Genomic DNA, 24782 nt, shown 5'->3' with positions numbered 1-24782 from the left:
TATTAAAAAGATAGTGCACCATGATCAAGTGGGTTTTATCCCAGGGATGCAAGGTTGATTCAACATTCGGAAATCAATAAATGTAATTCACCATATCAATAGACTTAAAGCAAGAATCACATGATTATTTTGATAGATGCAGATAAAGCATTTGATAAAATACAGCACCCCTTCATGCTCAAAACACTAGAAAAAATTGGGGTAGTGGGAACATTCCTTAACATTGTAAAGGCCATCTATGCTAAGCCCATGGCCAGTATCATTCTAAATGGTGAAAAACTGAAAGCATTCCCCCTAAAAACTGGAACAAGGCAGGGATGCCCTCTTTCACCACTTCTATTCAACATCGTTCTTGAAACTCTAGCCAGAGCAATTAGACAAACCAAAGAAATTAAAGGGATACGAATAGGAAAAGAAGAACTCAAACTATCCCTATTTGCTGATGACATGATTATATATTTAGAGGAACCAGGAAATTCTACCAGAAAACTTTTAGAACTCATAAGTGAATTCAGTAAAGTAGCAGGATATAAGATCAATGCTCATAAATCCAATGCATCTTTATACATAAGTGATGAATCTTCAGAAAGAGAAGTTAGGAAAACTACCCCATTCACAACAGCCTTGAAAAAAATAAAATGCTTGGGAATCAATCTAACAAAAGAGGTGAAAGACCTCTACAATGAGAACTATACAACACTAAAGAAAGAAATTAAAGAACACCTTAGAAGATGGAAAGATCTCCCATGTTCTTGGATAGGCAGAATTAATATTGTCAAAATGGCCATACTACCTAAAGTGCTATACAGATTCAATGCAATTCCAATTAAAATCCCAATGATGTACCTTACAGAAATAGAACAAGCAATCATGAAATTCATCTGGAAGAATAAGAAACCAAGAATAGCTAAAGCAATCCTCAGTAGAAAGAGCGAAGCAGGGGGTATCGCAATACCAGATCTTCAACTCTATTACAAAGCAATAGTAACAAAAACGGCATGGTATTGGTACCAAAAATAGACAGGTAGATCAATGGTGCAGAATAGAGGACACGGACACAAACCCAAATAAATACAATTTTCTCATACTAGACAAAGGGGCCAAAAATATGCAATGGAGAAAAGATAGCCTCTTCAACAAATGGTGCTGGGAAAACTGGAAATTCATATGCAGCAGACTGAAATTAATCCGTCTTTCTCACCCTGCACAAAACTCAACTCAAAATGGATCAAGGACCTCGGAATCAGACCAGAGACCCTTCATCTTATAGAAGAAAAAGTAGGTCCGAATCTTCAACATGTTGGCCCAGGATCAGACTTCCATAACAGGACTCCCATAGCACAAGAAATAAAAGCAAGAATCAATAACTGGGATAGATTCAAACTAAAAAGCTTTCTCCCAGGAGAGGAAACTATCAGCAATGTGAAGAGAGAGCCTACAGAGTGGGAGAAAATATTTGCCACTCATACTTCTGATAGAGCACTAATCTCCAGAATCTATAAAGAACTCAAAAAACTCTATACAAAGAATACAAATAACCCAATCAACAAATGGGCTAAGGATATGAACAGACACTTCACAGAAGATCTACAAGCAATCAACAGACATATGAAAGAATGTTCAACTTCTCTAGTAATAAGAGAAATGCAAATCAAAACTACCCTAAGATTCCATCTCACCCCAATTTGAATGGTGATTATCAAGAATACAAGCAACAATAGGTGTTGGAGAGGATGTGGGGAAAAAGGTACACTCATACATTGCTGGTGGGGTTGCAAATTAGTGCAGTCACTCTGGAAAGCAGTGTGGAGATTCCTCAGAAAGCTTGGAATGGAACCACCATTTGACCCAGCTATCCCACTCCTTGGCCTATACCCAAAGGACTTAAAATCAGCATACTACAAGATGCAGCCACATCAATGTTCATAGCTGCTCAATTCACAATAGCCAGATTGTGGAACCAATGTAGATGCCCTTTGATTGATGAGTAGATAAAGAAACTGTGGTATATTTATACAATGGAATATTACTCAGCTATAAAGAATGATAAAATTATGGCATTTGCAGGCAAATGGATGAAATTGGAGAATATCATGCTAAGTGAGATAAGCCAATCTGAAAAAACCAAAGGAAGTATGATCTCACTAATAAGCGGATGATGACACATAATGGGGTCGGGAGGGGGCAAGAATGGAGGAAGGAGGGACTGTATAGAGGGAAAAGAGGGGTGGGTGGGGTGGGGGGGAAGGAAAAAATAACAGAATGAATCAAACAACATTACCCTATGTAAATGTATGATTACACAAATGGTATGCCTTTACTCCCTGTACAGAGAAACAACATGTATCCCATTTGATTACAATAAAAATAAATTTAAAAAACAAACAAATAAAACCTTCTAATATCTGATATTCTTATTTTTATATATTAATGAGATATAGCCTTATTAAATTTAAAATAAAATATTTTAACATTCCAAGTTTCCTATTCTTACATTAATTTGGTAGTATAAATCAAAATTCTTCTTTTTTGATGTTTTTTAAAATTTATTTATTTCTAAAATATTTTTAATTGTTCTAATTAGTTGTACATGACAGTAGAATGCATATATACATTCTGATAAATCATTAGTGGAGTAAAACTTCTCATTTTCAAGATTGTACATATTGTAGGATCACGTTGGTCATGCAGTCATACATGTACATGAGGTAATAATGTATGTTTCACTCAGCTATCCTTCCTACCCCTAAGTACCTCCCCTCCCTTCACTCCCCTCTATCTAATATAAAGCAACTCTATTCTTCCCTAGCCACTCTCCCTTATTGTGAATTAGCATCCACATATCAGAGAGAATATTTTTATGGATTTGGCTTATTTTGCTTAGCATGATATTCTCTAACTTCATCCATTTACCAGTAAATGCCATGATTTTATTCTTCTTTAAAGCTGAATAATTTTCCATCATGTGTGTGTATATATATATATATATCTCACATTTTCTTTATTCGTTGGTTGAAGGGCACCTATGTTGGTTCCATAGTTTAGCTATTGTGAGCTGAGCTGCTATAAACATTGATGTGGCTACATCAATATAGTACGTTGATTTTAAGACCTTTGAGTATAACCTGAGGAGTGGGATAGCTGGGTCAAATGGTGGTTACATTCCAAGTTTTCTAAGGAATCTCCACACTGCTTTCCAAAGTGGTTGCAACAATTTGCAGTCCCACCAGCAATGTATGAGTGTACCTTTTTCCCCACATCCTCGCCAACACCTATTGTTGCTTGTATTCTTGATAATTCCCATTCTGATTGGAGTGAGACGAAATCTTAGAGTACTTTTGATTTGCATTTCTCAAATTGCTAGAGATGTTGAACATTTTTTCATATACATGTTGATTGATTATATGTCTTTGGTGAAGTGACTGTTTAGTTTGACTATTCTTTTTAAAAAACTTTTATTTTTTATTTGTTCTAATGAGTTATACATGTCAGTAGAATGCACTTTGATACATCATATATAATGGAATATAATTTCTCATTCTTCTGGTTGTACGTGATGTAGAATCCCACCAGTCATATAGTTATATATGTACATGGGGTAATAATGTCTGACTCATTCTACTATCCTTCCCATCCCCATGCCCCTCCCCTCCCTTCACTCCCCTCTTTGTAATCTAAAGTAACTTCATCCTTCCGTAGGACGCCCCCACCTTGTAAATCAGCATTCACACAAGTTTTTTTCTATAAAAAGTAATAGAGGCCATAGAATCTTAACTCTGTCATTGCAGTGCAAAAGCAGTATAGATAGAAGGATGAATGTGACCGAGTTCCAATAAAACTTTCTATGGACTCTAGTTGGAATTTAACATAATCTTCACATCACAAAAATCTTTTTCGGATATTTTTTGACTCTTAAGAATGTGAAAACCATTCTTGGTTCAGGTTCATACAGAAGCAGGTGGTGAGCAGGTTTGGCCTGCAGGCTGTGATTTGCTGACCCTGGCTCTGACTGTGGATGGAAGTTTTAGGGAGTCCTGTGCTTGCTCCATAGAGGAAGGCAATAATTAATTTGAGGGAGCAAGAAAGAGAATGAGTGTCTTCAGTAAGAAGCAAGTTTCTTGTTACCAAAGAGCTAAAGTCCAGGATGGGCAATTAACTACCCAGCAGGGGATGATATAGAAGAGTCTCTGTTGAATATGAGTCGTACTAGCATTTTGCTCTCATTCTGTAGATGTATTGAAATCAGGATGACTTACGACTGCTTTAAAATTATGCTTGCTTTGAAGGGGGAGATTGCTTTCCCTTACTCTCAGCCCCATGTTGCTTGGCTGGCAACGCTCAGGGTTGCTGAGCTGGTTTCCTTGCTTCAGCAGCCCTGCCATGTGTTCAGAAATCCCCCAGGAGATGCCTTTGTTGGTTATGCCCATTTATGTTCAGTACGTATGTTAGTCAACTTGCTTGCTTTTTTTCTTTTTTTGTACTGGGATTGAACCCAGGGGCGCTTAACCACTGAGCCACATCCCCATCCATTTTTATATTTTATTTAAAGAGAGGGCCTTGCTAAGTTGCTGAGACTGGCTCTAAACTTGCAATCCTCCTGTCTCAGACTCCTGAGCTGCTGGGATTTCAGGCATGTGCCTCTGAGTCTGGCTTGTTAGTTAGCTTTCTGGTACTATGACAAAATACCTGAGATAAATAACTTATAAGGAGGGAAGGTTTATTTGAGCTTATGATTTCAGAAGTTTCAGTTCATGGTTGGTTGGTCTATTGCTGGAAGCATGTGATAGAGGTTTGTTTACTTCATGGTGACCAGGAAGAAAGAAAACAAAAGGGAAACAAACAGACAGGAAGGGTCTGGGGTCTAATAGTCCCTTCGAGGATACACCCCCAGTGACCTGACTTCTCTCACTAGGCCCCACCTCCTATATAGCCTACCACTTTCCAGTAGCATCACAGGTTGGAAACCAACCTTTTTGCCTGTGGGGCTTTGGGGGACACTTCAGATCCAGATTGTAGTAGTGGGAAGACTTTGCTGAACATATTTAATTCCTCCACACTGTAAGAGAGGACACTGCCCTGGCCTTTCTTCTGTCATTTGTGCTGCAGATAAGGAGGTTGGCGTTTGGATATGGGTTTGAGAGCCTAGTACCTGGATGGGCCGTGCCTCTTTCTGTTACTGGAGAAGGTTCCCTCCACCATTTTCCTTCTAGATGCATGGAGAAACCATTGCTCTCTGAGGAGCTCTGAGATTTTTGTCCAAAACAAACTTCAGACTCACAGTCTAAAGGACTAAGCTGTGAATCACGGACTACCCAGGAGCGTCTGTTCATCTGTGGACTGTTGCCTGGAGATTGGGTTCTTTTCCTTCTTATCATCTCTGCTACATTGCTTTTCTTTTTTCTCCCTTTCCTTTGATTTCTAATCAGCATCTCTGCCCAAATACACAGAAATAAAAACTAAATGTTCCTTCCTGGAAGGGAAGGAGCTGAAAGTACTGGTTTGAAGTTTTAAATTTTTGTGCCTTTCTCAAAATTCTAACCTGACCCCACCAGGGTAGAGTTGCCATATGTCTTTATAAAGAACAGGAAACTTAAAAAAATAGTTATTTGGGAATTTTTAAAACATACACAGTAGATGGAAGAAAATAATCAACCTCCTGTGCCCATCCCCAGTTTCAACAGTGACCAGTTCCTGGCCAGTCTGTGTCACCTGGACCCACTTGCTTCTGTGTTATGTGGAAACGAAGCTATCGGAAGCTTCTGAGATGGTGCATCAACTTACCTAGGCACTAACATCCTGGTTCTGTGTTCTGTTCCAGATCATTGCTTTCGATGAGTTAAGGACGGATTTTAAAAGCCCTATCGACCAGTGCAACCCTGTTCATGCGGTAAGTAGTGAGTTCTGGTGACAGGAAGGTGGTGTCTCCACAGGCCAAGCAGGACTTTTGCAGGAGGATAAGTAAGGAGCCCATTTGCCCTGACTCTGCCTCTGTGCCTGGCCCAAGGCTGTTGAGGAGCCCTTTTGCTCTTGAGGTTGCTAAGATGTCACGTTTACTGAGGTGACTGTCTCCATAGGCTGCTGGCACTAGTCTTTTTTGATTCCTCATCTTTGACCAAAGAAAGAGGCTCCATGTTGGCCAGCATATCTGCTGTTTATGTGACACCATGTGTGGGTGTCCCCTGCTGCATGGGGTGTCCTTTTCTCACGGAGAGGGTGGGCTGATTCATGGAGCTCCTAGCCCCATCCCCGTCACCCAGGGTGAATTCATCTCCGGTCATTCTGTGGCCTGAGGTCAGCTCGCCTCCCCTTGGGGAGCCAGTCACAGTCTGGTTGGGATTCAGTGCTGGGAAGACACCCTGCCGCAGCACAGAGAGCTTCCACAGTCTTCGGGCTCCATTTGCTTGTCAGGACCTGCATGCTCCTCCTCCCTCCGCCCTGGCTGTGCCTTCAGCTGGGAGCCTCTGCATGAATACAGGAAAAGAGGCCTGGATGTGGGGAGAAAGGGGGATGTCCTTTCTGTCAGGTGGCAATGGGTCTTGGCCATTTGCTTCTCTGGTCAGTGGAGCCCATGGACCAACTGAGCACATGGACAGAATCTTTTCCAGACTCATTCCAGAGCAGCACTGCTGCCTTCAAAGAACGGAGCACACGCGGTTCATTCGCGTGTGTCTCTATCCAGACTCATTGGCTCTGGGTTGAAGATCCTTCTAGCCATGGTTTCCAGCAAGAGTGAGTTTCTGTGCCTCTGAAGGGCTTTGCTGAGTTTTCAGTCAGAAGCTGTGAAGAGAATGGGGGACTCTCCCAGCATGACTCCACCGTAACCCAGGGGGCTTATCGCATCATTCTTTAGTAACAGGAACAAAAAGGTCTCTTCTCAGCTGTGGGTCCCTAAAGAAGGATTTGCTTTTGAGAAGGTCCCAGATGACATGTGGTGGGACCAGGCTTCAGTGTCTCCCTCTGTCGAGTTAAGGGTTATTACTGGAGTTGTGCTCCTGCTTTGAGCTTTTGCTGTGTGCTAGGAGCTTTATACACATCATCTGTAACCCTCACGACAATGCTAGATGGGTCCCATCCTCCCAATTTCTAGTTCTCAAAACTGAGTCTCTTGTCCAGCTCATGAGGGGGGGAGCCAGGTGTTCCGACCACTACTCGCTGCTGCCCCTTTAAGAGACTTGATTTCATTGTTTCTGAAGATCCCTTTGGCACCACAGTCTTTGATTCCGTGAAATAGAGCCAAACCTTTTGAAACCGATGGTGTAAAGCAACCCTGGTTGCAAATTGAGAGTATCTTTAAGATCCACTTGAACATTTAGTATATTTCACAAAAAGTTATAATCATTAAAGTCCATTTTGTTTTCATCTGCTTTCCTTACCCTCCGTCCACCTGTGCTAACTCGGATCTGTCGGGCCTGGAACGGTTTCACCCAGGGTCTCATGTTGTTTTTGGATGTTTTGATGTTGTGGGTTTGGCGCCAACATCACACACCTGGCTTGTCAATATCTACCAGGTGCACAGAGCAGTTCTCATCTGAGAGTGAGGGCACCTCCTTGTCAGGATGCCAGGGGAGTCAAGAGTTTGCTTTCCTACCTCCCGTTTGGGCTCGAATTAAAAAGTAGCTCATGGGGGTTTGGAGCTGGAGGTCAGTGGTAGGCGCTTGCCAGCATCTGCAAGGCCCCAGGTTTCATCCCTAACACACACACACACACACACACACACACACACACACACACACACACAGTAAGCAACTTGTAACTTTCTTGTATGAAAGAGTTAATTCTTCCTGAAGACATTTGACACTATCCCTCGGTTCCACCAGGTAGGTTCCATGCTGGGTTTTAGATGGTTGGTAAAACCTTGAGGGGTGTCCACAGAGCCCTTTGGCAGTCCACCATGGCAAGTTCCATAGTGTAGACAGAAGAAAGAAAATCAGGACTGGTCTAAGCACAGGGGGTTTCCATGAAAGGCCAATGTGAGAACAGAACTTGTACGTAGCAGGCTTCAGTAACCATTTGTTGATTAAAAGGGATGAATAGTGAAGGATGCAGTTGTGTAGCATAGAAGCCGGATCTCAACTCATTATTTTATTGATCCACTTTTTTCTTTTTTTTTTTTTTTTGTGGTGCTAGAAATAGCACCAGGGCCTGGTGCATGCTAGGCAAGTGCTCTACCTCTAGGTTATACCCCCAACCCTATTTTCTTTTAATTTTAAAATTAATTAATTATGTTAATTTTAAAATTCCTAGTACAGCTGCCCTTCAAGCTGGTTAAGAAATTAATTAAGGAACCTGGGTGTTTTGAAGCCCAGACATCTCACGGACAGACTTAAAGCCCCTAGGTGTCCCTGGGGCAAGATACTCTTATCTAGGATTAAAAACAATAAAACAACGTAAAAACCCTAAAAGGAAAAGCATTAGGCGATGTAAACTCCCTGGCAGGAAATGAAATTCTTGGGAGGCCTCATTGAACTTGTCGCACTCTCTTCAGGCCTCTGTAGAGCCCCCAGGGGAGCCTTTCTCTCAGGTGGTTTGAAAAAGCACTTCACTGGCTGGTGACGCTGGCCCTGGAAGGACTGAAGTGACAAATACGCACTGACCCACATGATGATCTCATTTCTCAATGAGGGCATGAGGCCCGTTCCCTGTTCTCTCCTCCTCCTCTTTCTTCTTTTCTTTCTTGCAGTCCTGGGACTGGAACCCAGGGCCCTTGCTCACGCTAATCAGGCACACTACCGCTGAGCTACGCCCCGACCCCCATTTGGATTTAAGATGCCCAAAGATCCAAATATTGTTGGTTCTCTGTTGGGCCCTCCCTCCCTTGTCCAGGGGGTGGAACGGAAGAGGCAGGTCCTGTTTGGCTGCTTGTTTTTCACGGTTTCCTTTCCCTTCACCAGCTGGGCATTCACTGTCATTTTGAAGTAATCAGAAATTTGTCCTTCAGGGGCTCTGGCTTGCTCGTGCATCCAGGAGCTAGTGCGTGCCCTGCAGCACCCTCTCTTGTGCATGCGTGTGTCTGCATGTGTGTGCGCTCTTGCCCACATGTGTGTGGAGGAGGATGTGACCTGTCTTCCTAGCCATGTGGACACTAATCTGTCCTGATGTGGGCTTCTTTCTCTGGGCTTACAGGCTGCACAGGAATCACTATATTTATGATTCAATTAGGGAAATTGAAGTGTCCTGGCCACCTGTCCTCTGCAGATCCACGAGGCTTTCATTACCATTACATCTACAGCAACCAAATTGCCTCTGTAATGAAGCGCCGGGAGATGCCGCAGCTGTGTTCAGCGTGGCTTCAGAAATGGGAAAGTCACTGCAGGAAAAGGAAGCCACAGCACTGAGCATGTGCGGTGAGCAGCATCACCTGCCCAGCCTCAGGATCTCTTCCCGTGGCTGTGAGCCAGGCTTCGAAGATGGACTTGACTTCTGGAAAAGTCTTAGTCAGGGGGCACTGTTGATGTCTAATTCGGTGGGAAGTTGCTTCCTCTGAGGACACTCACTTTAGAAAAAGAAAAGCAGTGGGTGGAGAACTTGTCTGCCTTCAACATTAATTGGTGCCCCTCTGCTCTCGGTGCTTCCTCCCCCAGCTTTAGGATGCCCAGGGAGCGTGTGATGTCCATTCTGCAGTTGGACCATCTGATGTGTACAAGGAGGCCTGTAGGAAAAAGCATGCTGGGCTGGGAGGGAAGCCGAGCCCATGCTGTTTACTGGGAGAGTTCTGTTAGAGCAAATGACCACGGCAAGGTAGACGGAAGAAAGCTGGAAATTGTTAGAAAAAGCCACTGGGTGGGAGCCTCGGGCCGTGTGTCCAGGAAGGGTCTCTGGTGGGTTCTGCTTCCTCTACTGGGGTGGATTGCATGGGCTTCCCAAGTGCTTTCAGCAGGACCCCTAACCTCCCATCTCCTTTCTCTCCTGTGCATCTTGATAGAGGGAGCGGCTGAGGAACATTGAGCGCATCTGCTTCCTTCTGCGAAAGGTCAGTGCGGTGCTCCACAGGGGAGGACGGAGATTACAGAATGGCGGGTGGGATCCCCATGAAAGAGGCTGGTGAGGCTCAGTGTGTGCTCCAGTCCTGTCTACCCAGGAAGGCAAATGGCAGCCTGGGAGGAGGAGGAGGCAAGCCATCAGTTCTTGGAAACCTCCAGAAGCAAGAGGAGCTAATTAAAAGGGTGGCCATCAGTCAAAGTGTCAGGAAGACACTGGATGTTTGTGAGTGCCCTCTGGTTGGATTTAGAGGCTCTTTAGTTCTGCATGATGATGGATGGCACTTCCAGCTGCTTTTGCCTCCTAGCCTTTGTTCTCATCTGGTGCTGGGCTCAAGAACACTCCTTCCTGACTTAGGGAGGTCTTTAACTGGATGTTGGATTGCCTTGGAGGTTTCAGCCTGTCATTCAGCTTTGCAATTTGATTGGCAGGATCATTGGGAGTGTTGGGTGGGGGATGGGGAGGCATTATTAAAGGGAGAACCACGCCATTCAAAGTGTTGCTTTGAATGGATGGGCAGTAGACCATGCCTGCCTTAAACTCATTCTTCAAGCACGTGTGTGTGTGTGTGTGTAGCTCAAGCCGGGTGTTTAGCACACTCCATTTGTGGACTCTGTCATTCTCTAGTTAGGAAAGTGTGTCAGCAAAATTTAGAGAACAGGAACTATCAGGTGAAATACGCAGTGTCCATGGCCATGACCTCTGTACTGAGTGGACAGCTACGGGCCCTAGGAAAACCACCTGTCAACCCAAATGGAGTTTTTTGTCTTATGCAAACAGAAGAATAACCAAGTGCTATGCCAACACTGACAGAAGGGAATGTGTTTTGCAAAGTTTCGAATTTTTTTTTAATTTTTGTATTTCAGTAATGATACCTTTCATTGGGAGAGAGAACATAATCAAGAAGCCAATTATTTTTCTAGCTAATTACTTGTCCTTTAATGTTTCCTAAGAAACTCAGCATGTTAGAATTCCACATCTTGTATGTCACAGTGGGAAAGTGTGCTCAGATAAGACATGCATTTGAAAATACTAGAGATCCAAGGAGAAAAGAATGATTAAGAAAATAACATATAATTTGAATTCATGAATATGTAAATCACTTTCCTAGATAATATCGTCGTCACTCATAACCTGCTCCAGCTATCACTTCCATAGTCTCTAGTTTGCTCTTTAAGACTGACATCTAAGTGGCATGGACTGGATCAAGACAAAATCAAAGCTTTGTCTCTCAGACTCCCATGTTTCTCTTTTTCTCTCCCATCCAGTATTTTCTGGCAGAGTGACAATCTGTGTCCATGCTAAGTAGCCTTGTTCATACTTCTATATTGCTCATCTTTGGGCTCTGGCCAGACAGCAGACAGTGGCTTGTGGCTGTCTCTGCCAAGGTCCTGCTGCCCACAGGCTTATAGTCCTGGACTTTTTCAAGGTCAGTGCCAAGGTATGAAAGCAAGCAAATTATGCAAGAATTAGCATTGCCTTTTGCTCATTTGCATAAGTTTCTAGGCATTTTACTCTAGGAAACATCATGGTGCTCCAAGTACCTTTGCTCCAAGTACCTTTTCCTGTATTTTTTTGGCTCCATGGGAACCAGGAGCACCTGGTTCTGTGAGGTTAAACATGATTGCTGCTCATTGTAGTAGAGAGCACCAGGGAGCGTAGTTCAGGGTAAATGTCAGAGGGCTTGAAGTCCTGACTTCAGGAGGTTAGGTGTTATGACTGCGTGATCACTCCTTCTGGTGCTCCGTGGTTTCCTAACTTGAAGCAGAAATAAGTCACATACCTACAGCTTTATTCCTTTGAGGAACCTTTCTCCTACTTATCTTCTTGCCAGAAGTGTCTGTCTTCTTACTGTTCAATTGTTAGTTCTTCACCTCTATGTCTCTGTGCCCTGGATATCTGAGACCATTTTCACTGATGTCGACACAGTTCCTTTCTGAATATAATTTCAAATTGTTGGTGCTACTGATTGTCTGGCCATTAGGATCTTGCTGTAGTTCACATGTTCTTTGGCTTAATTTGGCCATTTCCTGTACTGAGTTCTCAGAAGTGCATTTAGGTACTGGGCCTGTACTCTGTCTCCTTCCATTAGAATGTCAATTCTGGAAGGTCAGTGATTTTGTTTAGCTCACTGTCACATCTAGTGACAGAGAATGTAGAACAGTATGTAGCCTGTTGAAGATGCTCAATAAATATTTATTAAGTGAATCAAATGAGTGCTGATTCCAGCACTTGTGCAATTTAAATAAATCCTTCTTATTGGGAACACTGTGATAGTCAAGAATCTTTTCATTTCTTTATTTCTGTAATGTCCATGACATCGCATGGAATTTACACATTTTACTGTGTTTACTAGCTACAAACAGTCTGAATTTTAAAATCAAATTTAACTTAAGATTGTGCTCATTTTTGATACAGAAGAGCTCCAACCTACATAATCCTCCTGTCCCTTTCCTTTCCTTGATGTGTATGCCCTGGACCCTTTATTTCTTTTTTTTTTTTTTTTTCTTCTGTTTTTAAAATAATTTGTTCTGATTAGTTTTACATGACAGTAGAATACATTTTGACACATTGTACACAAATGGAGCATAGCTTCTCATTCCTCTGGCTGTACACTGTGCAGAGTCACACTGGTAGTGTAATCATGCATGTATATAGGGTAATAATGTCCATCTCATTCCACCGTCTTTCCCACCCCCACACCCCCTCCGCTCCTTTCACTCCCCTCTGCCCAATACAAAGTTCCTTCATTCTTCCCTATCCATCCTCCACCCCACTATGGATCAGCATCTACTTCTCAGAGAAAACATTCAGCCTTTAGTAATGGATTTGGCTTATTTTGCTTAGCATGATAGTCTCCAGCTCCAGCCATAATTTCATTCGTTTTTTAAGGCTGAGTAATAGTCTATTGTGTAGATGTACCACAATATCTTTATCCATTCATCTGTTGAAGATACCCTGGACCCATTGTGTAGTCTGTGTTATATCTTATCTCAGCCAATTCTGAGTCCTTCAGAACCCAAGGGTGAGGGCAAAGCCTGCAAATTTCAGCTGCTTCCACATCCTGCCTGTGCCGTTATTATCTGTGCAATGCATGGTGGGTGCCTCGGTGTGACTCTCAGTGGGGACAGCAACTCCAGTTCCCCCTTAAGGAGTTGTGAGAACTAAATGAGATAATATACATGCACAGTGGAGGAGTACTTAATAAATACTGAATGCTAATGTTAATGTCCTGATCCTTCACTCCTGCCTGAAACCCTTCAAAACATTCCTATGCCCACATTTGTTGCTGAAGGGAGTTAGTCTTCGGCTGGTGGCATTTCCTGCAGTGCCACTCATTTTCTTAGAAAAGTGCCATATGGTGTTTCAGCAGCATCACAAAGGTGGGATGGCCCGGGCCCCCTCCTGTCTCTCTTGTTTTGAATGTCTCTCCTGAGTCGAGATTCCCAAGCTATGAGCACGTGTTGGGGATGTGGGGCGATTTCATGGGTCTGGTTAGCATCACTACCTTCTGGGAACTGTACCTTCCAAGAAATTTCTTGGAACTTGTCTTCCAAACACCCCAGAATGTGATGCATCTCAGCAGCTGATTGTTGTTAAACCACCTCCTCAGCTTTCTCAGGAGAAAGGAAGGGATTTTCAAAGTGGATCCATTTTTAGCTCTATAATTATCAGAAAATGTGTTCCTTGGGTAATTGTCTGAACTGCAGGATGCTGGTGTCGACTTGTGCTTATGATTCATTTTTCTGTGGCAAGAGCCACTCGCTTCGTGCACGGCTGTCCCCATCAGGGCCTGTCATAGGGTCTGCGGGCTGCTACAAAGTATGGGTTTGGTAGCGGGAGGCAGCGTGGAAGGTTTGACGGCTGTTTTTAGGCACATGAGGGGTTCTTGTGGAGAGGAGATTGCCAAGGGGCCTACTGTTGTTGCATTTGCTAGTTCAGGGAGTGGTTCCAGGAAAGGAGCTGAAGTGAGTCCAAATGAGGGGCAGGAGAGTAAAGAGAAACGTGCTTGAAGCTGTGCTGGTCAAACCTGGGCATTGGTTGTCCGGGTGGGGGTAGCTAGGAAAGGTGCACTCTCCTTAGACTGTTATGGGGCGCAACTTAAGAACAGACCGATCACCACTAAGTCCAAATTTGAGAGTCTTTATTAAGCTGGCCGCTGACTGTCTCACACAATGCCCCAAAAAATGGCTATTGGGAGAACAGCCCCGACCATAGGGTTGTAGGGGTTCTTATACCAAAAATCTCATCAATCATAAGTGTCTGTTGCTATGATTCGAAATTAAACATTAACATCATGAGATTATTGACAGAGGGGGAAGTGGGTCAAAATGACCCTTACCTAGGTACAAACTAAAGAATGGTTACTAATATCCACACAATCACTGTTCACATGGTACATTGTTTAGGAGCAATAGGAATCAAAAGAGAGCAATTTTTCATTACATAAGAATTTTCATTTCGTATTGCTAAACATGTCACACTAAGTAACTGATGATGGGCACAGAGGCGGGGTGTTCCCATGGGAGAAGCTTATCTCCTACATAACATGGAGTCTCAGAGCAAAATGGAGTCTGTTTAGTCATTTCCCTTAGAGTCTGGCCTATAACATTCTCATGGAGCCAGATCTGTCAGCCCATCACAAGACCAAGTCAGAGGAGCTCATAGCTAAGATGATTTGAGCTAGCTTGAGCATGCCCAGGTGGGGACAGCCTTCTTGTCTAGTTGGGGATGTCCCTTTTTGCTTGACAATTCTGGGGTTCTCCAGTCCATGTCCCGATTTCTCCAAGAATGGATCTGGTCCTACTGCAGATTTTCTGGCATTCATGGATGGAAGAGGGTCCTGTGGAGGGACATTTTTCGTTCTCCCAGTGAGCATTCTCATGGAGACGTGGAAGGGGCGAGGAGGAGGCTGAGTGAGAACTCCCCAGGAGTTCACTTGGGGAGGTTGGAGGCAGGGGACCCGGTGCTCCAGGTTTGATGCTGGGAAGGACATGGTGGTGATAAGACCTCAGGTGCTCCCACTCATGGCCACCTATGCCAGTCACCCTTTTGAGCCCCCACTCTGTGGTAGGAAGGAGTCCTGCAGTGAAACTGTGAGTAGCTGCCTGAACCCACTGCAGAGATTCCATAATGTGGTTCTGAAAGAGGGGCTGGAGGGGATGGGGAAGAAGAGATGTGACGCTTTCATGGTGAAAAGTGGCTTCTGTTAAGTGAGATGATCCCAGGGCCCACCCAGTGATCTGAGGAGGATAAGAGGCATGGGGAAGCCACCTGAGCCCAGCTGGGGCTCAGAGCCAAGCCCACCAGCCCTGGTGAGCCCGTCTGTCCTTTAGATGTGTGGGAAAGTATAAATGACTGCTGCTTCAAGGCACTAAATTCCGGAGTGATGTATTACATAACATTATTGTGGCAGTAGCTCTATTAGTCAACTTTTTGTTACTAGAAAATATCTGAGGTAATTAGCATATAAAGAAAAAAGGGTTATTTTGTCTCATGGTTCTGGAGTTGACAGTTCAAGATTGAGTGGTCCCGTATCTTTGGGCTGCCAGCCAGGGCAGCACCTCATGGCAGGAACAAACCACTCACCTCGTAATCCAGGGAACAGAGATGCAGAAGAGACGAGGGTCCTGAAATTCCCTTCAAGGGCACGCCCCCGTGACCTGAGGACCCCCCATTAGGCCCCATCTCTTCAAGATTCCACCACCTCCGAATAGTACCTCCCGGGGACTCAACCTGTAACACCTGGGCCTTTCCTTTGGGGGACTGTCAAGGTCCACACTATAGTAACAGCAAATTTGATATCATAACCATGTGCTACTTTTATAAGGGGGGAACACATATATAATTTTTGTGGTACTGGGGATTGAACCCGCGACCTTGTGCATGGGAGATAAACTCTACCAACTGAGCTATATCCCGAGCCCACATCTTTCTTTTTAAAGCAATATTATGTTGTGCCAGAGTTCAGCCATTTTCTGATTCTACAAATTTATCAATAGGTGGGCTCGAGCTTTATCCCAATTTCTTTGACCTAAGAGGAAGCTACTAAATGAATTTCTATACCGGAATCTCAAGAAAGATCCATGTTGCTTTGGTGCATAATATTTGTCATGCATTAACTACTTGGAAGAATGGGGAAGATGGCGCCTTCTCTCCAATGACAGCACTCGCTGCCACAAGTGACTGTCTCAGCTTCAACTCTTTTTAGCTGTTAGTATGGTCTTCCTGCAGGGCTCTGGAGGGAAAGGAGTATTTTAACAGCAAGACATAATGCAGGGAAAAGGGACACATAAACTCAGAGGCAGTTGTGTGGAATGCCTAGAGAGACCATCCCTGATGCAGAGAGGTTTTCCAGATTAGAATTCTCTTTTCCTTGGGGTATTTCTATGCCGTGACAATAATAATAGCTGTTTACATTTCTTGAGTGACTATTATATATTTAAAATATTAACTCTTCTAATCGCCAGAACAATCCTAGGAAGTACTTGCTATTAATGGCCCCACTGGATGGTTAGGGAAATTGAGGTATAGAGGTTAGTGTATGTCCCAAGGTCTCATAGCTCCTAAGTGGTAGAGCTGGGATCTGAAGGAGAGATGAGCTGACCATCATCCACATTTTAAATCTCCACATTGTGGAGGAAATTATTGGTTCTTTTTGAAACACAAAAACCACCACTACAGGAATATGGCTCAGCTATTTTGAAGGGAAGATACAAATCCCGAAAGCTACCTACGGCCTCAGGGACCATATTTTATACTTCACTCACCACCCATGGGGCCAAATGGATTCCTTTAAGCTTCCTTTCTAATTCCCTTTAACTTCTTGGTAGGATAGTTCACCCCTGAAGGGAATGTTTAAAGAAAAGTAAAAATATCCTGGAACAAAACTTGCAACTGGTTCAGACACCATGTCTCATGTATAATTTATTTTCAGATGCTTTCTGAGGCAAACTCCTTGTTAGTCAGAGGGAAAGGTGGAACATTTTCCTCTCTGAGTAAACAGCGGTGCTGTCATGGGGTTGCTGAACCGGAAGCTGACGGGGGCTGGAGACAGGGCCTGTCCTCACTTTACTTCTCTCCCAGGGCTGCAGCAGGGGACCAAAAGGGCTTGTCAGACAAGTTCCTAACAAGTAAGCGGGCACTGGCTTGTCACTGGAATCTAGGTAGCTGCTCAGCCCTCTCTTTATTGGTTCTCTGTTGCCACCACAGTAAAGCATCAAATCAGCTTACCCCGAGTGCCATTTGTGGTTCTCACGAGTCCAGGGTCCTCTGGTTGGTTCTGTTGGCCTTGGTTGGGGTGGGGGTGGAGGGAACATTCTTCCTGTCTCTGCTGGGGCTCATTTGTATATCTGGAGGTCAGCAGACCGTTAGCCAGTCGAGTTTGGCCTCTGCTGGGATGTTTTCTTTGCTCTACATCTCATTCTCCTGTGGCTACCCTGGGCTTGTTTCATGGCGTCATAGAGAAGAAGTGGAAATGCACACGAGCTTTTTTCAAGCTTCAGTCTATCTCAAATCTACTAAATGTTCTGTTGGCTGAAGCAAGTCATGTGGCCATGCCCAGGGTCTGAGTGAGAGGGTCTACAAAGTTACAGGACGAAGTTCATTGATGTTCTTCAGGAAACGTTGGTGTCTTGCTTGTGGAAACTCATATGCTAGCACAGTACCGGGAAGCAGCAAACGGAGCCTGCCGGTCCTTTCTAATCTGTCCTCGGTGGCCCTGGTGGTTTCTAGTCTTTTGTATACTAAAGTTACTTATGGAAAACTTTCAATACGCATCTGCTGAAGACCCAAATCCAGAATGTTCTGCTCCAGGAGGTCTTGGGAGGATCTAGGCATCTGTATTTTGAAAATACCCCCTGGATAGGCAGGGTAGGAAGACACAATGGATGATTGGAATGTTTGGAGGATGTGCTGGTGATTCATAAGCAGCTCCCACAAAGGCTCCCCAGGGTCTGGAGAGTTAGATCTGTTGAGGGAGAAAGGAAAAGAAGAGCTTCAACCAAGAGAAGCTGACAGGAAGTAGGCAGTTTTGGCCAGCTGCCAACTCCTGGGCTTCAGGGGCCTCTCCACAGCCTGCTCCGTCATGACCCTGTGTGGAGAGAACAACTTCCCACCCAAGACCTGGAAGAAATTTGGTTTTGAGATAAATGTGCGACTGGGACCACCAGCCTCTCGAAGGGAAGAAGTCCATCAGTCCTTGAGGCAGTGGGAGGAGAAACCCTGAAACTGTCCCTGAATGTAGGCTGCCTCATTGAGAGTGCTCTCCATGTATTTGGATGGATTATTACATATACAGATTCCTGAATTAGAGATTCCTTCTCACCCATGATGGTTAATTTTTTGTGGTCAAACATTATTCTGCATGTTTTTATAGCAGTGTTTGGATGAGATTAACATTTAAATGGTGGACCTTGAGTAAAGCAGATTACCCAGTTTCAGTTCATTTTCTATTGCTGTAACAGAGCACCTAAGGCTGGATCATTTGTAAAGAAAGGAGGTTGTTTTTTTGGCTCATGGTTTTGGAGGCTAGCAACACCAAAGCATTCATTGGCTTACACTCAGCCTTCTGGTAAGGGTCTCATGCTGCTTCAACTCACAGCAGAAAGAAGAAGTGCAGGTGAGTATATGTAGAATAGAGAAAACACAAAGGATGACTTTGCCACATAACAGCCCACTCTTGCAGTGATGATTCCTGTCCTTTTGTATGAACTTCATTAATTTCTTCTTGATCTAAACACCTATTAAAGGCCCTACCACCTCTTAGTACCATTACACTGGCAATTAAATTTCAGCTCCATTTGGCAGGGACAACCATATCTGATTGATAACTCCCTCTATGGTGTGGGTGGGCCTTGTCCAATCTGTTGAAGGCCTTAGTAGAACAAAAAGTCTCACTTCCTCTGAGCTAGAGGGAATTCTGCAGTGGACAGCCCTCAGACATCAACTGTAACATTGATTCTTCCCAAGGTTTCTAGTCTATCAGCCCACCATGCAGATTCTGGACTTACTAAGTCTACAGTTGTGTGATCCAATTCCTTAAAAATCAACCTCTCTTCTTATCTTTCTGTCTCAGGGAAGAATTCAGCCAGCAGAACAGGCAGTGCAGGGCACACAGGTACAGATGTGCATCCTGGAACTTCAAGGGCAGTTAGAGGAGAAAGACAAGGTGTCACAGATTGAGTGCTATTAGATGGTACCTGGAGGAAGCTGGACATGATGAGGGTAGGAGGGAGATAAGAAGTCCTAGAGTCAGTCTTGATGGGACACACTGAGTACCAATCTGAATCTGTTCATTCATTCAACTGGAATTCATTTATCACCTGTTATGCACACAGTCCTGTATTTTGTGCTGAGGAGTGTGTGTGTGTGTGTGTGTGTGTGTGTGTGTGTGTGATAGGTTTGTTGTGAAGACATGCACAGGCAGTTAAAAGAGAGTTTGCTTGTTCTCTGCATGCCTGTCTGAGATTCCCTCAAAGCCCTGATCACATGAGCTCTTACCTTGTCGTTGCCTGTACATGTGTCTTAAACACTTGTAATCTTGAAGGCAGGGATCATGTCCTCTTTGTTTCTGTACCTGCTGCATTACCTAGCAGATTCTGATGTATGTTAATTCCATAAATGGATTAATGCACATGAGACCAGCCACCACATAATGCCACCAACTGTCATTTCCATAGTGCACGAGGCAAAATTTTCACTGCTGAGCATGCGATTAAGACACCGGAAGAGACCAAAGAAAGGTCAGTGGCAGGTGTGATGTGCTTTGTCACACAGAGCATCCCTCCGTGCCCAGTGGGTGAGCACTGTAGTGGATGTAGTTAGAGTCTGGTTTCCATCCTTGACCATACATTAAAATTACCTGGGAAGCTTAAAATATATGGCTGCCTGGGTCCCACCCCTGTGGTTTCTGATTTAATTGGTCTGGAGCCCAGCCTGAGTCCTGGGATTTTAACAACTCCCTGGGTGATTCTGATGTGCAGCCAGACTGCGAGTCACTGAGTTGGAGGGTAAGCCAGGTTTCAGTCACACAGGTGGGGAGGCACTTTCACTTTCTGTGTCCCCAGGGTATGATTTAGAGAGCCATAATTTTCTAAATTGTACCAGAGTAAAAGCAATAATTTGCCAACGGGTGCCGAAGTGGACCGAAGGAGTCAGTGCCTAACTCCCAGGGGGATGGTCAGCACAGCAGGATGACTCATCTCAAGTAACACAGGGACAGCTTGTTTTTCTTGGAGCAAACTTTGCTTCCAGATGAGCCCCTTTTCTAAAATGCAATGCGATAGGTAAAAATTCTGTTTTTCAGGCCCCCAGATGTTCACCCTTCCAGATCCTCATTCTTGCCCTTTTTTAAATTGCTGAAGAAGCAGGAAACATTTGTGAGTTATGTTTCTAGGCCACAAAGTGAGCCAATCTTACCAAATCCTAATAGCCTCTTAATCTTGACTGCTTCACCCAGTCTTCGCCTCCCACCATCTCCAACTCTTCTGCCTCTCTCTAAAGCTAAAACCAGGCACCAGCCTGTGGCGGGGTAGGAGCTGCAGAGAGCACCCTGGAAGCCAGGTGAGAATTCCTTTGGGTTCTCAACTTGTGCTCAATTGATTTGCTTGTTCCAGATGTATCTTCTCCCCACGAAAAGCTGCATCTCCAAGTTATCAGGCTGGCTGGTTCTATTTGCAACTCGTTACTTTATCAAGTTACTTGTTATTCTTTAAGCAATTTGGGGCATTGGTCGTCCTCCAGCACCCGGTTCAATTGGCTCTGATTCCTAAACGTCTCTGTGGCACAGACAATTATACAACACATGGAGTTTTGTTTCATTAGGGTAAGACCCAGCAATAGACGAGAAGATGCACTGAATAAGTTAAATGTGCTATACAAATGCAAAGTGCCATTATTATAAGGGGACAGAAAAACCATACTGTTCCCTTTCTGTGTCTGCCAAATGGTCAGAGCAGTGATGAAATCCTGGGCAATGATCATCGATTATAGCACAGGGAGGTGGGCAGAGAACACACTGCAAGAACAGCTCCGCCATTGTGGCCCTTCACTGATGACATCATTGCCATTACCATTACCACTCAGTGTATCAGCACAAGGTAGTGCCAATGTTGTTGCTGGTGTCCTGGTAAGAACCAAGTCAAGGAGCCACTGAGGCAGGTTCCTACAGCTCTCCCTAATGACCTCCATTAACCTCAACTACCTTTTTAAAGACCCTGGACCTACGTACTATCGCACTGGGGGTTAGGACCCCCATATCTTTGCCGAGGAAAGATATGGTTCAGATTACATGAGCAGGAAGTGTTAAGGATATGATAAATGATATGTCTTCTGAGAGGGTCTGTAAAATCCTCTGCATGTGCTAGACTTGAGTAGGTACCATGGGGGCACTTCCACGGGGGTGATGTCAACTGCTGATAGAAACCAAGAATGGTGGACATGGGGTTGTGCTGGGTTATTGATAAAGCAATTCAGTGCACAACTATTCCCCACTCTAAAAGGAAGGCATGTGTGGAAGGGAAAAGTCAGAAGGTAGAATACTTTGTGAAATGCTTGCTTTCCTCGGCAGACTGGAAAGTCAGTGGTGGCATTGACTGTGTCTCCTGTTCACTGCTCAGTGCTTTGCCGAGAAAGCAGTACGGGTCTGGTAAGGCTTGGTGGACAGAGAGAATGAATGAGCGAGTGAGCAGCACAACAGACCCCGTAGCGGCTTGCCAGGCACTTTCCCCAAATATTCTTACAATGCCCTGTGAGATGGGGGCGCTGGAGCTCACAGGGGTTGCCCACTTGCCCTGTCCCTAACTACAGTTATTTATTTATTACGGTTTACCGGGTGTGGATTCAAATTGGTGTCTGCCCCCACATGCCTGCCCTTTTAGTAGTCTCTGTGCTTCCACGGAAGGGGTAAAGGCACATTCCCCACTTTCTCCAGACACTTCAACACCTTCAGGATTTTCATAGCACACTCAGTGCCACCCTGGATGTCGGAGCCCCACGTTCTCTGCCAGCACACACACAGCATGCCCTCCTCTAGTCTGACCACCATCTCTCTTAACTGAGTTTCATCCTCCGAGTCAGAAATGAGATGAAAGGTTCTGAACAAAAGCATCTTCTCAGTTTTGAGAGACTGGGGAAACCGACAACTTGGGAGGAAGAGCCTTCTGAGGACAGGGTGCCCCTTAGGCGGCCCCCGGGAGCTGTTTTGGTCACACAGGGTCACCATAGTTCCATTCCCTAGACTGCAGGGGTGGGAGTGCCGTGAAACAACAGCCAGTCATTGTCTCCCGGTTTGGGGGCTGGAAGCCCCAGACCACGGTATTGGTGCGGTTGGCCCCTCCTGAGGTTCCCCTCCTTGGGTTTCTGATGAAGTCTTTTCCCTGTGGCTTGTCACTATCTTCAGTGTCATAATTTCCTCTTCTTATAAGGACACCAGACATATTGGATTAAGGCCCTCCATCAGGACTTCATTTAACCTTAATTACCTTTTAATAATGTCTCAAAGTTATTCCCAGATGAAGGAAAAACCAAGAGAACCTGTTCTTCACAAAGGAAATTCTCAAAATGAGGTCCTCAGAACAGGAGGTAAATGAAGAAAGATGGGGTGTTAGTATCACGGAGGAAGACATGTCTCTGAAGAAGGCGCTCCTGGGGAGAAGGGGACATTTGACTCAGGATCAGCCGGGTTCTTGGCTTATGTGATGGAAAAGAATTCCAGCATGTGCCAAAAGCATAGACAGAGGTTTATTTTGTAGATATATATTCAGGGAGAATAAGGGCTATTCTCAGAGCAAGAGGGGAGCAACCCATTGATATGGGATGTATTTAGAGAAGGTCAGCTGCTGCAGTCTGGACTAAGGGTGGAGCCTGCGTGGAAATACACAATTTTTGCATCAGTTTTCCCTGCCTTTGCACACTGCCCACATGTTACAAGGGCATAGGTCAAGGGTGCCAGGCAAGGGGAAGTGGCTGAAGAGTTGCAATTGTTCATTGGTGTTTCCTGCATTTCAATGGTTCATAGATGTTTCCTGCATTCCAATGGTTCCTGGGCACTTCCTCTGAGCCTAGTATCTCAAATTCCTATCTCATTTGGATATCACAAACAATGGAAAGAATAAAAGTATGTGTACACAGAAGACTTTCCTTCTGTTAGATAAATGAATAAAAAACCTTGTCTCCAAACACCATCCCATTCTGAGGTACTGGGAGTTAGAACTTCACCATATGAATTTTGTGGGGGGTCCTGACTCTCCCACAGTAAGATTCATGCACCAGGGAAGACTTCTCATGGAAACAACATCCCCATGGATAGAGAGCTGTACTCAGTCATGCATGCCTGTAATCCCAGCTACTGGGGAGGCTGAGGCAGGAGGATCACTAAAAAAGGACTGTGGATGTAGCTCAGTGGTAGTTTGCCTAGCATGTGTGAGTCCCTGGGTTCCAACCCTGGGACTGAAGGGGAAAAGAAGCAATGCTTGGATAAAAGGGAACATGTCTATCTACTCTTAATCTGCTCTTTGGCAAATAGGGTGAGCTCTTGGGTTTGGATTTATCTCGCATTTTCCCCATCATCACAGGTGCCATTCAGAGAAGAGGGAGCAGTTTGTCAGAATAAAAAGCGAGACTCACTGTGAGTGAAACCTGTGAAGAATCTCCCCCATCATCCTCCAGGAGAGGCAGCCCCAACAAAAGGGACTGGGCCCTGCTCCTTGCTAGCATACTCCTTTTGGGGAGCAGCATGCAGAGCCAGTCACCCAGGCCTAGAGAGTTAACTTGGCACTTTGGAAAAGGCATGGGTCATTCATCATCTTAATTAGCTCCAGTTCCTGCCTCCCCAGGAGGCACAGGGTCAGGACCAGACCCATGTACACGATATGAGCTTCTGCAAAAGCGCCAATTGCTGAGTGGGGCCGAAGTTACATAATTATTGTAACTATTTTCGTTTATAGGACATCCCTTCCCAGGAGATCCCAGGCACGATACTGCCCAGAAGTTGTCACTTTGTAGCAGGACAGCATGATCCATTCTGGAGCTGAAGGAAATCATAAAGAACACTGACCCCCCAGAGTATTCTGTAGGTTGCACCAAAGAAGTCTTTCCTGCAGAAGCTTCTGGGAGGCCAGCATAGGGGTCACTGTGCTATGCAGAGAGTGAAAAGGGGACTTAGGTTCTTTTCCTTTGCTGGAGGAAGCAAGGTTACCTAGACCTGGAAGATAGGTCTTCAGTGGCTGTCTTGATCCATTTGTGCTGCTATAACAAAACACTGGGGGGCTTAAATAACAAACTCTGATTTCTCACAGTTCTGGAGGTGGAAGTCCAAGAACAGGGCGCCAGCAGGTGCTCTATTAAGTGAGACCGTCTAGCCAAGCACTTTGCACAAAATCTGGCATATGATATGCCACACACAGTAGCTTAATAAAAGATGTTATGGGAAAAACTTTAGCCATTCTTTTGTGCTGAATGCTGGGTTTCTCCTCCTGCTGATCGGGGTGGCATAGGGTTTCAACTTACTGATGTGACATTATTGTGATCCCTCCTACCCTTTTTTTTTTTTTTTTTTAACTGACCAGGAAAAGGAGTGGCAGAGAGATTAAGTAACATGAGCTAGTGCACTTGAAGCCAGAATTGGAATCCAGTTCTTATCCTAGAGTTTGCTCTTTGGTTTTCCTTTACTGATTTTTAAAATCATAAAAGTAGTTGAGTGAAATTGTGAAGATAGGAAAATAGATCTCTGCTAGTTTTACTGATGTACCTCAAGCTGTAAAAGTTACAGTCATAGTGTATAATTAGTCCTTAGTTAAGATGGA

At 44.5% G+C, this 24782-nt stretch overlaps 1 protein-coding gene across 4 annotated transcripts in view; it reads left to right on the top strand.

The window, feature by feature from the left end:
* CNIH3 (cornichon family AMPA receptor auxiliary protein 3) overlaps positions 1 to 24782 on the top strand; it is a 117501-nt gene that overhangs the window by 55321 nt on the left and 37398 nt on the right. For 3 of the 4 annotated variants that reach the window (XM_079106709.1, XM_079106712.1, XM_079106710.1), the window contains exons 2-3: positions 5819 to 5887; positions 9923 to 9970. In XM_079106709.1, the coding sequence (XP_078962835.1) occupies positions 5819 to 5887; positions 9923 to 9970 (117 nt within the window). The remainder of the gene's footprint in view (positions 1 to 5818; positions 5888 to 9922; positions 9971 to 24782) is intronic. The other variant, XM_079106711.1, reaches the window with a different exon arrangement.

Source organism: Sciurus vulgaris, assembly GCF_902686455.1.
Source record: "Sciurus vulgaris genome assembly, chromosome: 12".
NCBI classification, from domain to species: domain Eukaryota; kingdom Metazoa; phylum Chordata; class Mammalia; order Rodentia; family Sciuridae; genus Sciurus; species Sciurus vulgaris.
The sequence above is the reverse complement of the archived record's forward strand: the minus strand, read 5'-3'. Positions and strand labels throughout refer to the sequence as shown.